The following is a 16,122-nucleotide window of genomic DNA, read 5'->3' as shown; positions in this document are numbered from 1 at the left end:
ATTTACAGGTAATAACTAATACAGACTTTGAAATACATTCTTACAGACATGGAAATACATTTACACATTCCCTGTTCTTCCCCAGAGGTTAAATACATTTGGTCAAAATAAGCCTTACAAAGGTGGCCAAGTTACATAGATTTAGGGGTAGCTAGCTGGGCTTCATAACAGTTAGTGATGCCAGCAACCCCTATCGTCACAATAGGTCAAAGAGAGGAGGAGGGGTGTTATTTTATATCGGACGCCTTACAATTTACACTGTTAAATTGCCCCCCAAGCCAACCCTCTTTTGAAATCCTAGTTGGCAAAATCTGCCTCCCCTTTTCTAAGCCCATCTTGGTTGCTGGCATCTACCGCCCCCCTAAAGCCCCTCTACAATCCCTGACTGATCTCACCCAGTTTCTTGGCTCCATTTCCTCTCTGAATGAAAAGGGTGAGCTTCTAGTTCTTGGGGATTTCAACTACAATTGGCTCGACCCTAAAAACCACAAAATCCAGATACAACTCAAGTCACTTAACCTAACACAAATCATTTCCCAAGCCACACGGACAAACCTGAAATCACACAACCATTCCTTGCTAGACTGGATTCTCTCCTCAAATCCCAGCAGAATCCAACCCTCTGGCATCCTTCCTGACATTTTCAGTGACCATGTAATAGTATTCTGTGTAAGGAAAATTAAACCGCCCCAATCAAGCCCTAAGTTCTCCTCACTAGAACATTTAGAAACTTTAACCCACAGCAGTTTCTGGCTAACCTTACCAACTGACCTTGGTAAGGGGCAGCTTTGGGAATACTTTCGAGTAGCTCAAATTGCCCCGAAGTTTCTCTGGCACACCCCACCCAATAAGGTTAATTAGGTGGATATCGAAAACCATTATACCCTCCCAACATCACTAGAAGATATAATGTTGATACCCAGGGAACATACAACCAAAGGAGGTGCTATAGTCCCCACCACTCGCCATTCCATTCAAATATGGGATGCCATAGAAGTAAAGAAAGGGTTACTACAACCAAACAGCACCATGATTCCTTTATTTGGTAACCCCATGTTTTTACTGGGCATGGGGAGGGAGAGCTTTATGTGGTAGATAGATAATAGAATCACCAGAATCAGAGACACGGTTGGAGAAGGAGCAGTTAAAACATTTGGCTATTTACAGTAAAACAGTCACAAAATATACCGAAAGCAGAACTTTTCCCGATACATACAAATTAGACAAATCAACGCATACTCCAGAAGGGTCTACCAGACACCAGTACCTATCTAGTAATGGTATGCGATTCACAGACCAATTCAGTCTTCGACTGAGCCACTGATTAAGCCACCTGTGCTGAAGCAGGGAGAGTCTGATATCCGACACATATCAGGATCTGATCCCGGTAGAAAGAGGGAGGGAAGGATCACATATCAGAAAATGGGAAGCAGACCTGGGGGAGCCGAGAGACTCTGAGACTTGGGGAGATATACGGGAAGACACAGCAAGGGTCTCCATGAATACCATAATTAAAGAAAACAGTTACTGTATCGATGGTATTTGAGCCCGTCCAAACTGAACAAAATATAAAGACAGGTATCTCCCCTATTCTTCAGAGGATATTGTGACCAGATGTCCCAGTTTAGCTGTGATAGTCCAGTTTTTTGTCCCCTGTCCTGGTATCCTGAAATGTCTGTAAATTTCCCGGTTTTCTCGCAGCTTGCCGGCCTGAGCATGCGCGATCGGTGCTTGCTGGCCCGCGCATGCGTATATCCCACGTGCTTGCAATTTTGTGGCCTTAAATATTGCAGTGTGGTGGTAGTACTGTATATATACAGAACCGTTACTTTTAATGTAGAAACCCAGAATACCACGACTCCTCTTAATAAAAATTGTATTCTTGAGAAATTCTCTACCTTTGCATTTTTTATAACAAAAATATTCTACAGATCTTTCTAAATACAGCCCTGAGACCTATGCTTCAATGTATAAGTGCAAAATAAAGGAGTACTTCAGTATTAGGCAGTACTTTTTTTATTTGGACTAACAATTGATATTATAGGACAAGCTTTTGAGAGTTCTCTCTCTTCCTAAGGACGGATGATACTGATTTTCAAAAGATTCCATGCATTACTTCTCTGTTAAACTCATGGAATATTTGTAAGACCGCGATTATAGTGAGCGTGGCAGTCATATTTTCTGAATGTTACTGATTTTTAGCATTTGTCATCTGTAACTGATAAAAATCAGTATTTTTTCCATTGGTCTGGCATCTGCAAATCTTACCAATTTCAGTCATTAGAAGTTGACATCTCTGCAACTTTCTTCAGTTACGGTGTTCTTTAAATACGCAGTCCAGTTACATTCAGTTTCCAACCCTACACATACCTCGTTCCGTACAGGGTTGTCATGATTTTCCTGTTCTTACAGTAAAAACAAAAAAAATGAAAGAACTCTACCCTGAATAAAGTGGGGTAAACCTTCATTGCCACAAACCTGCTTCAAAAGATGTAATAAACCTCCTGAACAAGCTTTTTCATTCAGCTCTTTGCAAAAAAATTGCCATGAACCACAACAAATGTCTTTTATAAATAGACTTCTAGGAGATGCAGGATAGAAATTAGTTTTATGTTTTTGTTATTAAGATCTCCTGGCTGAAGAACTTGTGAATAAAAACTCCACCCTATGTATGCTTGTTCCTTAAATAGTGCTGGAATTGTATGCAGTACGCAAACATTTTGAGGTACAAGGAGCCAATACCCCATGGAGCTCACAACCTAATGTTAAAGGGTTAAACTAGGTGTCCGTATTCCTGCCTGTGTGTGGGAGCTGAGGAGCCCCTGTTTCCTATTGGTTGAAGCTGAGAACCTTCAGCTAATTACAACAATTTATAGAAAAATGTCTGACTTGATCAATGATCGAAGTTATCCTCATTTCTATTTTACGTATATCACTATAAGTAGAATCCAGAAACACAAATGTTGTAGTGGTGAATGGTCTTTGCATATAATAAATTGCATTTGTTAAGGCGTCTTCATAGGAGTGAGGACCCCACATTGACAGGGCTCTACAACGGGGCGGCCCCCAAACCAGATGTAGCCTCGGACTCGGTATGAACTACAGTAGTATGAAATCAGTAGGAGCAAAGTGCCGTTTTTCACCCTAAAACTCACGTGTAACTAAAAGTAATGTCAATATACATATTACTTCCTGGTAAAACAGTTTATAAATAAATAGATATACATGGCACAGATGTTATGGATGCTTGCAAAATGATGAAATATTATAATTCTCAACTGTTTGAATGCACCAACAATTATATTATAACACACCTGTGGCCTTTCTACGCCTACATGATTTCTGACCTGGCCCCTTTGGACAACCCTACACTAAAGCTGAAGCTGCTGTGATGTGCCCAGTGTGGGAGAGCCTGGTTTCAATGGTAAATGTGATGGAAAGAAAGGGTGGGGGCGTGGCTAATGAGGGGAGGTAACGCAGCAGCAGGAGGGGGCGGGGGCGATGATAGCCTCACGCATTGATGACTCCTCCCTCCTCATCGCGTCACGCGCCTCCCCCCCCTACCCCCGTCCTCATCGCTTCACGCGCCTCCCCCTCTCACGCTGCCCCATGCGGATGTGACATCTCATTGAGCCGCCATTTTGAGAGCCTGGCGTCTCCACATAGAGGCTGAAGAAAGCGGGCAGGGAGATAGGGAAGAAAGAAAAAGAGGGGAGGGTAACAACAACAAAAAACAATAATAATACATAATAATCCTGATACACCCGGCTAGCGGCTCGCCCGGTCCTGTTCTCCGGGGAAACAGGCGGGCAGGAGACGGTGCGGATGAAGCTCTGCATATAAACACACGCGGGGGTGCTAGGAGAGACACGCCTCGCTGTGTCCGGCGGAGGCTGACAGGGCCCCGGGGCTCCCGCCGCACCGGCCGCTCTCTCATCCCACCAATGAGGAGGGGGAGGGGAGCAGCACGCGAGCTCCCTGCGGCCCGGTAACGGTGACTCCCTCCCCCGGTTTAGCGAAGTGAGTCAGCCCCCCCCCCCCTGCTGCAGGTCCTCCTCCGGTAGCCGCGGAAGGCCGCACCGGGGAGACGCAGCCACCTCCCCCTACTAACGGCGCCGAAATTGGGCGAATAGCGAGTAAATACGTGCGCGTGTCGCTGCCGCCGGCTCCCGCCGCCCTCCCCCCCGCGCCGAGGCCCCTCTCCGCCCCCCTCCCGCCGGGCCCGCAGCGAGCAGGACACACCGAGGCCGCGGAGGCCGCGCCCGGAGACATGAACCACCACCAGCAGCAGCAGCAGCAGCAGAAAGCCGGGGAGCAGCAGCTCAGCGAGCCCGAGGACATGGAGATGGAAGGTAAATCCGCACCTCCATTAATCACCGCACCTAACCTCTCCCCGGGATCCCCATCACCGCATACACACACATCGCTGCTCTGCGTGCCAGGGACATCCTCTCCTGTATTGTGATCCACCAGGGCAGCCTCTGTTACATATAGGGGGTATGACATGACTTGGCACGTCTGCATCACTGTGTACATACATGTAATAGCCTTGTTCCCTCTGCACCCGTCCCTGTTTCTGTTTGCCCTTCGCACCTAACTCCTTATTTAGTGATTTTGTTATTGATACTCTTAATATTTTCCATTAGCGCTACACTGGTCCTACTATACATGACTGGGGCGGAGCATCTTTCCGGTACCCCCCCTAGGTATGCCCTCTGTGTATCTGTACCCCCCTAGGTATGCCCTCTGCATCTGTACCCCCCTAGGTATGCCCTCTGCATCTGTACCCCGCGTCCATATCTATCACCCATCAATTGCTGCCTGAAACGGATGTGTACATGGACGTTCACGTGTTCATACGTACATCTATTTATGTATATGTGAGTGTATAATATATATTATACAATCTCCCACTTATATACATTGACACCTTTCACAACAATGTCGGTGTACGCTGGGTGCTGTTGGCAAGTAAACAAATCAGTACTCTGCTAAATGGTGCATGTATGGCTGGTAACATTGTGGGGAAGAGACTTCTTTCCCCAGAATGGTTATGTAACCCCCACTAATCTGTTTTTTTTTGGGGGGGGGGGGGTCGGATAACCACAGTGAGTTATGTTAAAAGCAACAGGCTGGTCAGATTGTTGATGGTAACTTGAATGCCGGGATTGTAAGAGATCTGTAAAGGAAACCACAACGGGGGGTGGGCGTAATGCAGAGCGATGATCGGTTACCATGGCCGGATAGGGGAGGCAGCGGTATATACGGGGAGGGAGAGGCCGGTTTCTCTCAGATCCCTGCCTTGCTGGGATGACCCACTATTGGGAGTATGAATAGGGATCCGCAGTGCTTGTATAGCAGCTTCCCCTCACACAGCTGGAGGGGAGGGAGGGACAAGGCCCGGCGTGCTGTTGATGCCCCAGAAGGGGAGGCGCTGGGGCTGCAGATCAGACCGTCTTTTCATTGTATCAGAGCAGGCACAGCCACGCTATCCCCGGCTCGCCATGTTTGTTGCAAACAGGCGTCGTAGGAGATTAACAGGAAGGGGGTTGCCGTGGTGTCACCGGGGCCTATCACATCCGCTCCCCGCCTGCTTTGTGTAGCTGCTTGATTTCTGTGCCCACTCTCCGGCTAGGATTACCTGAATCCGATCTTATTTTCCAAGATCCTCCAGGCCGCGATCCTACTGTCAGGGCGGGGGTGGGGGTGGGGGGAGGAGAGTGTTTTTGTGGAGCAGTGAGCTGAATTTTTCAGCATCATTGCTGCCCATTCCAGAGAGGGGGGTGAACACATGATTGATCACTTGCAAACATTATAGAATTGAAACATTATTGCACTTAAATGTGATTACGTTTAAATCCATAGTCAGATTAATTTAAACCTGATGCCAAATGAGGGTTTTTTTTAAGTGACTGTCCAAAGGGGGGTATAGGGGGATGCCCACAAGGGGGTATGAGGGATGTTGACCTTCTCTTTACAGCAACTCAGTTAGTATTGGTTTGCTTCATTATATTACAGTAGGCCTACATGTCCTTGGCCATTAAGACTGTAAGAACGTCATCATTTTAGGTATCACAATGCCTTTACATTTTATTTTTTAAAGTTTTAACTGTAATTATATATTCATAGCGTCATTAGTGCACTAAGTATTTTTTAGATGATTGAGGAAGCATTTTTTTTAAATCCTCAACCCCCTTGCATACTGTTATTGTGCAGTGTTTGTCACAATATTGAGTTGTGAACCCATGCCATCCTTTTCACACTAATTTAAAATACATATTCTCTAATATTTAGACACTGGTAGATCTATGCTTCTAGGTGCTCATAGTTGCTGAGGTGATGCTATACCCATTAGTTTACAATTTTCTGTAGATTGGAATAGTCTGGTTGAGTGACTATATAATGAAGGCGTTTCCCCTTGTGTAGATCTCACCCTGTGTGCAGCGCGGTACATAGAATTTTTGCAGCCATGAGTCCCTGTCCCATAAAGCTTACAATCTGTTTTTGGTGCCTGAAGCACAGGGAGAGAGTGACTTGCCCAATGTGACAGAGCTGACACTGGGATTTGAACTAGGCTCCTCTGCTTCAAACTCTGTCATTGTTTTTAGTCACTACTTACTGAGCCACTCGTTTCAGTAGGAAACGGAGTCGGTAGTTAGATATACTTGTTCATTTATTTTAGCCTCTGTTGCTCATTCAATCTGTATAAACCTGTGCAAAATACCTTATGTCCCTGTACTTAATTTGACCCACATTAAATTAAGGAATACTAGGTATCCATTTGTCCTGAGCACTGCGATGGAAATGTCCTTTCAGGGTTCCTCACAAGAGTTGTCTCCAACGTGATGTATTACTGTACAATAGTTACTTATCGTGATTATTTTTTTCAAGTGGGAGGTCATGAGATACCAAGTGTTGTAGCTGACCGTTAGTGACTCAAGGTTAAATGGCAACTATTATGTCAACCTGGCTATTCAGAAGGTATGACAAGTTTAATTACTAATTGTGTGTGCTACTGCTTGTAGCCCCGGAATGCCAAACTCTGGAGTGCCTCATCATTATAAGAGTTTGGCAATCATAAATGTAATATTTCAAAAGCAAAATAAGTTCTTCTTTAAAATACGAAGTGTTCACACAAGCTACCTGTACTTAAACACACGCCATTGATCATGTGTACAGGTGTATTTTTCCAATATTCTTAGTTTGTGACAAACATTGATCATATTCACTCCAGTGAAAAACAACCCCTCACGAAAATAACCAATGACCACCATGCTGCCAAAGACGAAGGCCATTACACTCTGCTCATATTATTCATCCCCTCTGCAGCCTTTGATGCTATGGACAACCTCTTCTCCTTCATTCTCCATACTCTTGGTGTCTGTAATGGAACTCTATCCTGGATTTCCTCTTCTCTCCCATCTTATTTTCAGTGTCTTGTTTGCTAACATCTTCTCCTCCTGTTGATCTCTCTTGTCTGTCCTGGGACCTCTTCCCACCTCGGTTTCAAATATCACCTCTATGCTGGCATCACAAATTTACCTTTTTGAAGTCTCTGTCTCTCCGCTATATCATCCTGAATGGACCTGCACCAACTCCAACTTGTCAAAGTAGGAGGAGCTCACGAGCCTGGAGACAAGAAGAGAACTTCTTCCTAAAGCCCTCTCCCGCCTTAAACCTTTTTCACTGACTGCCCCACACCTCTGGAATGCCCTTCCCCTCAGTACCCGACTAGCACCCTCTCTATCCACCTTTAAGACCCACCTTAAGACACACTTGCTTAAAGAAGCATATGAATAGCACTGTGAATATTCTGAACACATGATACATAAAGCTTGGCCCCCTGCAGACGCACTTACCAGAACTCCCTCCTACTGTCTCTGTACGTTCTCCCTATCTACCAATTAGACTGTAAGCTCCTCGGGGCAGGGACTCCTCTTCCTTAATGTTATGTTTATATCTAAAGCACTTATTCCCATGATCTGTTATTTATATTATCTGTTATTTATTTGATTACCACATGTATTACTACTGTGAAGCGCTATGTACATTAATGGCGCTATATAAATAAAGACATACAATACAATACAACTTCCGAGAAACAGCTGGCAGGAATGAGCCCGGCCTACTAGAAAATATATCGTAGTTTATTAGATCATAGAGCAAGTTTAAAAAAAAAAAACACCCGGAAAGACCTCTACTCCTAAAACTATAATGCAGACCCTCATTTTCGCCCTTCTCAACTATTGTACCCTTCTACTGTCCGGCCTTCCTGCCTCTCACCCGTTTCCCCTACAATCTATCCAAAACGCTTCTGCTAGAATAGATTTACTCTCTCCAAAATCTGTCTTGGTGTCTCCTGCTGAAATCCCTCCCCTGGCTTCCTATCAAATCCTGTATTACACAGAAAATTCTCCTCCTCGCTTTTAAGGCTATACATTCCTCTGTTACTCCTTATCTGTCCTAATTTCTCTCTACCTGCCCGACTCTTGCGTTCTGCTCAATGATGTCCTCTGTGTACGCCTTTTGTATCCAAAGCCCTCTCCCACCTAAAACCTTTCTCACTCACTGCCCCACACCTCTGGAATGCCCTTCCCTTCAATATCAGACTGGCACCATCTCTCTCCACCTTTTTAGGACTGATCCTAAAAGATTTCTTTAACAAAACATATGGGTAGCTCCGCTCGTTGATACTATTCATCTTCTATTCACTGACCATGGCTCCTTGTAGACATACTTAACAGAACACCCTCCTACTGTTTCTAAGTTCTCCCTACTTAACACTTAAATTGTACGCTCTTCAGGGCAGTGACTCCTTTTTCCTATTTTATGTCTGAAGCGCTAATTCCCAATATGTTATGTCACGTGTATTACTGCTGTGAAGCGCTATGTACCTGGATACACAGACACACAGGAAGGCCAGAGGTGTCCTTTTTGTTGGCATCTCCTCCCAAAACTAACACCAACATTAATTGGTGGGTGAAACATATCTCCTCTGTCATTTAAGGCTAAGGTCCCTCTGGAGGGTGCTACACGCTCACCTGGCGTTCTGGTGGGACGTGCACTGCTGACAACTGCGGTCTGTTAGCAGCGATGGGGCGTGGCCTAAACGGGCAAGGTGTGCGAGGCCATGAACTTGCTAGTCTGTTATTGGTTCTAGGATTTGTTAACATCCAAGTAAAATTGATGAACTTCGGAACCGGTTACAATGCTGTGATGGGCCTCTGCCCCGCAGTATATATTTACGGAGAATGTCCGCATAACGCACAGATTCCTGGTACTACAGCTAGGTGTTTGCTCCTTGCTGCATCTTACAACAGGAATGGGGTCATCACAGCCGGTTACTCCTGGAAGTAAACCTTTTCTAAGTACATGTCCAGCGTTTTTTGCTCTGGGTTACACAGTGTCTCTTGTCTGTGCCTGAGGGCTGGCTGCTGTCCATTGTATTTGTAGTATGTTTAACGCATGAAAAGGGACAGGTTTATTCTGGGCCTGAAACCAAACATTTACGTTTTTCTTTTTCTTTTTTAGTTTACTTTAGGTTGTTTCATTCTGGCTTTGTGTCCATTTCAGGTAATGTCTTGCAATTATGTGGGAAGGGATTTGGCTCCAGCAATCTCCCTCTTGATTGGCTCACAGCGCACCGTGACGCGTTGCCGCATGGGAACACAATCTTGTTGTATCCCCTGCTTGCTGACGCGCCTCAGCACGAGGTGGGACAACAAGCGAGGAGACAACGGGGCCTGCTAGAAAGGAGCTGAGGGACTGGTGAGGGGCGTGTGTGCCGCCGTCAGCAGCAGCAGCGGGGACCCAGCAGTACGCTTGCTAGGAGATGCATGTTTTATGATATATAACTATTTCTTATTGCTGGTTCTATATGTTGTCTGTAGCAGGCTGTGTGGCCTTCTGGAGTTACAGGATAGAGAAGTGAACTTGGAGGCAATTGGGTGGAAAATGGTTGAGAGACCCAGGTCACCTGAAACTCTTTTGGGAGGAAAAAAACGGTGTAAATATTTTTTGTGAAGTGTCTTTCATTTTTACATTCGGCCCCTTTTTATGTTCTTGGGTTTGACTGCTCATCTGAAATAATAAAGTAATTGTATGCCATTCCCTGGAGACGTTTTGAAGATTTCAGACTACACAAGCCTGAGCTTGCATTTAATGAAAGGGTGGACTACAATTTGGCTATACATTAATAGGGACAGGGTCGGCCTATATAAAGTGACCTCTTTTGTGAACATTGTGAGAATTAACATCTTAAAAGGTTTACAATCACTTGTACCTGTTTTTGAAGTGAAACTTCTTTAGCGGCGTGAATGTTGTTGATTTGGAGACGGAAGTGACATCACTCCTGGCAGATGAGGCCGTCGGTGTTGCCAGTTTCCACCAGGAGGTGGCAGCGCTGGACGGACGGGGATGGGCAGACTCGCACTCTCTATATAAAAAAGACACACAAAATCTGGCTGCGGCTCTTTGCCGAGGGGGAGAGAGTGGGGGCTGCTCCTGGCCGGAGGACTCAGACAGCGGCGGTTCTAGAGCAGCTGTGACTGCGGACATGCGCATCAACGCCTTTGACTGCGCTCATGAGCAGGAGCACACGGCGCCATGCGCTTCACCGCGTACTTGCGCTCCTCACGCATGCGCAGAAGTGTTCGCATGTGCACTGACTCAAAAACGGGCATATCCATGCACGTGTCGCAAACGCATGCACGGAGATGCCCTCCACATCCAGAGCCACACAACACAGCCAGCCACATAACCAGATAACACACATAGTGTCACACCACACACACTCGCAGTGTCACACCACACACACTGAAGCACGCGTGTACTGTCGCTTCAAATAATTTTGCGTTTCGTCAATGAAATTGTATTTTGATTTTTAATTAAAAACTTCACCAGCACAAATACCATTTCTGTGCCAAAACAGTGACAAGACACAGGTTTCACTTAAAATGCGGGTGCTCGGTGCACACTTTTTTTTTTCTTTTTTAATTGCTTGTGTACTGACCTGCTTACTTGGCGGTGCTTTCCCTTTATGATGTCATCTTTTCCATTGTATAACACCACACTTAAGCATGATTGGGGACATTCATTTATGAAAACACAGCAAGTGGACCAGTGTGTGTGAAGAGGAAGGTCTGATAGTCACATTGGTTTACGTTTCTAAAACTCTTAGTCGAGTTGGCACATTTGGCTACTTGTAATTCTCATCTAATCAGCCAGGAGCTCAATGGCCCTTGATTTAGTTGCTTACTTTAGTGTTACGGATTGTCTGCTGCCAGTAACTCTCAAATTCCCACGCTAAGACTACAGCTGTCCAATGACCCCTACAACACCTTGCAGAGAATCATCTATAATGTTCACAATGTTCAGCGCTCCTCGTGATATGGAAAAGATGTGAGAAAGTAAAAGAGCAATATAGTGAAGTACGTTCATATGAGTTTCAGCACATAAAGGTGGTAAGATATGCACTTACTTAAAAGTGCCTATACTAGGCACGTAACGGTATCTTTTGAAGACAATTCACCTCCGTTTTGGCAATAACTTCAAGAGGGACTGCTTCAGTAAAAGCTTCAGCTTTATGAAAGTTCAGGTATTGATTATACACAAGACAGTGTAAAAACAAATAGAGACAGACCAGTTCGTGTGCTACTCCGGTTTCTGCGACATCACCACCGATCTAGCTGGCGTTCTACGTCACTTCCGGTCTTTGGTATTACACCGTAACTGGTCCTCCCGGCAACCCTACGCGTTACGTGGTCCTTCGTCAGTGGTAAGTATGGTATATCCTGGTGTTCCTTTCTTTTATACCAAGAAAAGGCTCCTGTGTGCTTCCTCCACCACTTTATTTCTTCATCTTCATAAAGTGGTGGAGGAAGCACACAGGAGCCTTTTCTGCGTATAACCGGGAGGACCAGTTACGGTGTAACACCAAAGACCGGAAGTGACATAGAACGCCGGCTGGATCGGCGGTGGATGTCGCAGAAACCGGAGTAGAACACACGAACTGGTCTGTCTCTATTTGTTTTTACACTGTCTTGTGTATAATCAATACCTGAACTTTTATAAAGTAGTAAGCGCAACACGACAGAGCGATAGCTTGGTCGCTATCACTGGAAGGCATCTGAATTTTATTTTTCCAGCGACAGTAGCCTGACCGTCGTCAGCACTATAAGCGTAGCCTAAGGCCCCGTGCCTCAGACCACGCGTGGAGAGGCACTTGAAGCTATTTGCGGTCCATAGGGAGGATTTTTGCGGGGGGCGTGGCCAAACGGGTCGGGGGGGGGCGGCCATGACAGGGGGCACAACAATAGAGCTCACAGCACTGCAGCAGCCCAAGGGGGGGGGGGGGGGTTGGTGGTGTGTGTGTGTGTGTGTGTGTGTGTGTGTGTGTGTGTGTTGTAACTGCGTGTTGTAACTGCTGTTTGCAAGTTTGAAGTTTTCCCTCTTCCTGGTTTTAAAATGATGTCCTCCCATTGGCTATCACTAGCTGGCTTGCTATTGGTTGATGGGAGCCAGTTTGTGATTGGCTCCCTCGCGCCCCATGTGACGCGTCGCCGCACGGGAACACGATCCTCGTGTATCCCCTGCTGGCTGACGCGTCACAGCAAGTAGTCAGCTGTGCAGTGAGGAGAGACTGGGAACGGCTCGGGAGGCTACAAGGAAATGGTGAGTAGCGCTCACGCAGCCTTAAGGCTGCGTCCTTGCTGCCGAAGATCGTGTGGAGGCATGTGCGCGTGTCATCATCCATGTTTAGCGGGAGCGTTTTCTGGACAAGGTAGATGCGACGTGGGGGCGTGTCTATGGGTGTGTCTGTGACATCACGGAACTGGTTCGCCCTCATTGGGCGAACCGCTCACGTGACCTGACTTTCGCGCCGAGGAATCAGATTGAACTGATTCCTCGTGCACCGGGCGCCCCCTCATTTTGCACGCACGCGTGGTCTATGGGCGTGATCATTGCTTTAAGGCATTGTGATCTCGTGCTCACGCAGTCGTGCGGTCTTCGTCAGCATGGACGCCGCCTAAGACTAGTGTAGTATATCGCAAATCATATTGATGGCACTACAGGTTGAAATGCACTCTGAAGGTTGTCACTGATGTGGATTCTGATTCATTGCTGGACTCTGCTTTCACAGGAATGCTGTTGTAGTGCCCGTCTTTCCTTCTGTTCCTGGATTTGCCTTTGCCTCCACCACTGTCACACATCCAAAGCGGTTCATGCTGTTATGAGTTACATAAGGGAACAGGGTATACATTATATGCAAGACATAGCATGCACAGTAAGAGATAATATATATATTATAGGCGCATGTAACAGTTACAGACCAGATTAAAATGTGAGACGCTTTAGTTTTGAAAGAACTTAGACTGGTGGTGGATGTGAGAGTCTCTGGTAGGTTGTTCCAGTTTTGGGGTGCACGGTACCAGGAGGAGCGGCCGGATACTTTGTTGAGCCGTGGGACCATAATGTTTCCTCTATCATTTTCTAAATGAATTGCTTCCTCTGTAGTGTTTTTATATGTATATCTATCTCTGGTTCCTGAACTTTATACCTAATTAGAATACATTTAATTACAAATGCTTTAAAAAAATCTTCAACCAGCAAGTGCAAAAAATAATAAACGTGCATAGTATGTATAATATTGGATTGTGAGTGGGATTCGTCTACTTGGAACTTGTGGTAAATACTTGAAACTGTTTAAATTGTATACATTCCAACTCCTGACCTATTGACAAGTGTAACATTTAACACAGATAAGAGGTGATGGTTGAAATAGTGTCATCTTAAGTATATTATGTTCATAATGTGGAAATGTACATAATAAAATGTGAGGTATTTAAAAATTCAAGGTGTTTGTAGACCAGTAATGGGCAATTTGGTTGTTACGGCTGTCAATAGATGGTGATCTTGTATAAATAACCCCCAAAAAGGAAATATAATCTTATTAAAATAGTCATGTAAATTATGTGCAAAACTTAGAAAATAAAATATAAGTATATATTTTCCAATTTAATATATAGATTTAAATGTGTACACGATATGTAGAATATATATAGAAATGTAGAAAATAGCCGAAAAAAGGATTATGCCAACCCTTAGAGCTGGAAAACACAAAGGGTAGAGCATAGAACTAATGCACAATCTTTTCGGGGTTTTACACAACATTTTGTAGTGTATTTGTTCTATGCATTAACCAGACACTGACACGGTCTAGGACATTCCGCCACCGCCCAGTAAGATGAGTAAACCCCCTACGCCAAACTCTTAACCTAAAAACGCCTACTCTAACTGCTAAAACCCTTACATTAACCCCCTGCCCATAACAATAGTAAAACTTGCCGGCGGTGGAGGTTCCAGCGCTCGTGGCGGAACGGCCGCGTACAAATGTCCCATTCCGCAGTGGTAACCCTCCAATGTACAGTAGTGTGCAGCAAATGAAAATGCCACTTATGGGCACGTTCCCATTTCCCCATTATGTCGTGGGATATGATGCCAGAGACACAATTTCGTTGCTTATTTCCCTTACAAAGGGACTAAAAAAACAAAAAAATGGTGATAGAATACAATTAAAACTACAAAACAGTGTATAAACAATACATGTGTAGACGTAAATCTTAATTAGAAGTAAAATTTTTTTGTTTTAAGACACATCCGGTCTATTAATGTCAATGCCTTTCCATGTCTAGATCCGTAGCTGGGGAACTCGATTTTTCGATAATGCGTTGAGCCCCTCCGGTGTGCCACCTTGGCGTTAATACCACAATATTTAAGGCCAGTTAGAAGTCTTAAGTTTTGCTTGAAGTTTAGGAAGACACGATTTCTAATCACGTAGCAATTTTTGCTTTATGCTCTCAAATTTGTTTTCAACTGGCTTATTGTTCTAGTACATTGTAACCCACCAGGGCACTCCAGTGTATGTACAGTATAACTCCTCCTGCATCTGTTAAGAAAATGCTAGAAACCTTTTCCCCGCTTTCATTTGCTTTAAAGGTAAAACATTTTGTCTGATCCCAAATCACAGGCCTTAAATTTGGAACCTTTTTGTAAAAGCCTTGTGGTTGGCCAGAGCTACTTGTTTATTTTTCCTCTGTTACATTTCAATACACTGGATGACAGTTGCTGGTTAAGGGCGTTTGCCCTGGGGAAATATATTACTTGATTTTCTGATAAAATGCGGTTCACCATTGGATCTCCTCATATTGGACCAATGTTTCCTCAAATGCCTCTTTTTTTTTTTTTTTTTATATATATATATATATATATATATATATATATATATATATATATATATATGTGGTAGTGAAGGGGCTAAAGTTTTCTGAAATCAATTATTTTTAGCTCTACTTCGCTCATGGTTATTTAATCGCTTTATCTGCAGATTTTCAATTTTTCGTTGATTAGTCAATCATATTTTCTTTCTATGAATGTGGTTTTCCGCCTGTTTTCTGAAATCTACAGTTACAGCCGCGGCCCATTTTATCCTCCTACATCCCCGTAAAAATTTGGAGATGTTTTCCGTTTGTCACGGACTTTGCCGCGCGTCAGCCGCATTCACCAGACAGCGCTAATGGCGCTTAACATTGAAGGCGCCCAAAACGGCCGAAAACATGCCGCATCTGCCCGCAATTTAAAAAATCGCGGGGAAACGGACGCAGGAGGTTAAAGGCGGCCGCCACTGTACTTATTCTTTGAAACTGGCCAAATGGAATGTTACCCTACCGTGTGACTACTAGTGGCTTCTAGGTAGCGATTACAATCTACCATCGTGAAGGTTTTTGTGTAAATTGTTTTGTCCTCAATTACTATTTCTACAGCTTTGTGTAAAATCACACATGGAGCACCTTATCAATCGTTTTCAAAGCACCAAGTTTGCGCCATTTTGCGTAATTGTTTAAAAAATACTGCATGTTTGCAAATAAAACTATTGCACCAAAAATAATTTTTGTACCATAATACTATCATAAATGAAGGACTTTTGTTCTGACAGCGTTGTGAGATGGTGATCAAGAAAATACTTGGTCTTACATCCCAAATCATGGCTGATTCATATATACAGTGATTAGACATCTACTGTAACCAAAACGAATTATGTCCCATTCTACTGTACTTTATATA

At 44.5% G+C, this 16,122-nt stretch overlaps 1 protein-coding gene across 3 annotated transcripts in view; it reads left to right on the top strand.

Annotated features, from left to right (window-relative positions):
* The first annotated feature begins 3,616 nt into the window (after window positions 1–3,616).
* USP7 (ubiquitin specific peptidase 7) overlaps window positions 3,617–16,122 on the top strand; it is an 84,789-nt gene continuing 72,283 nt past the window's right edge. For 2 of the 3 annotated variants that reach the window (XM_075565326.1, XM_075565325.1), the window contains exon 1: window positions 3,617–4,352. In XM_075565326.1, the coding sequence (XP_075421441.1) occupies window positions 4,271–4,352 (82 nt within the window). In that variant the 5' untranslated portion in view covers window positions 3,617–4,270. The remainder of the gene's footprint in view (window positions 4,353–16,122) is intronic. The other variant, XM_075565328.1, reaches the window with a different exon arrangement.

Source organism: Ascaphus truei, chromosome 11 (assembly GCF_040206685.1).
Source record: "Ascaphus truei isolate aAscTru1 chromosome 11, aAscTru1.hap1, whole genome shotgun sequence".
Taxonomy (NCBI): Eukaryota; Metazoa; Chordata; class Amphibia; order Anura; family Ascaphidae; genus Ascaphus; species Ascaphus truei.
The sequence above is the reverse complement of the archived record's forward strand: the minus strand, read 5'-3'. Positions and strand labels throughout refer to the sequence as shown.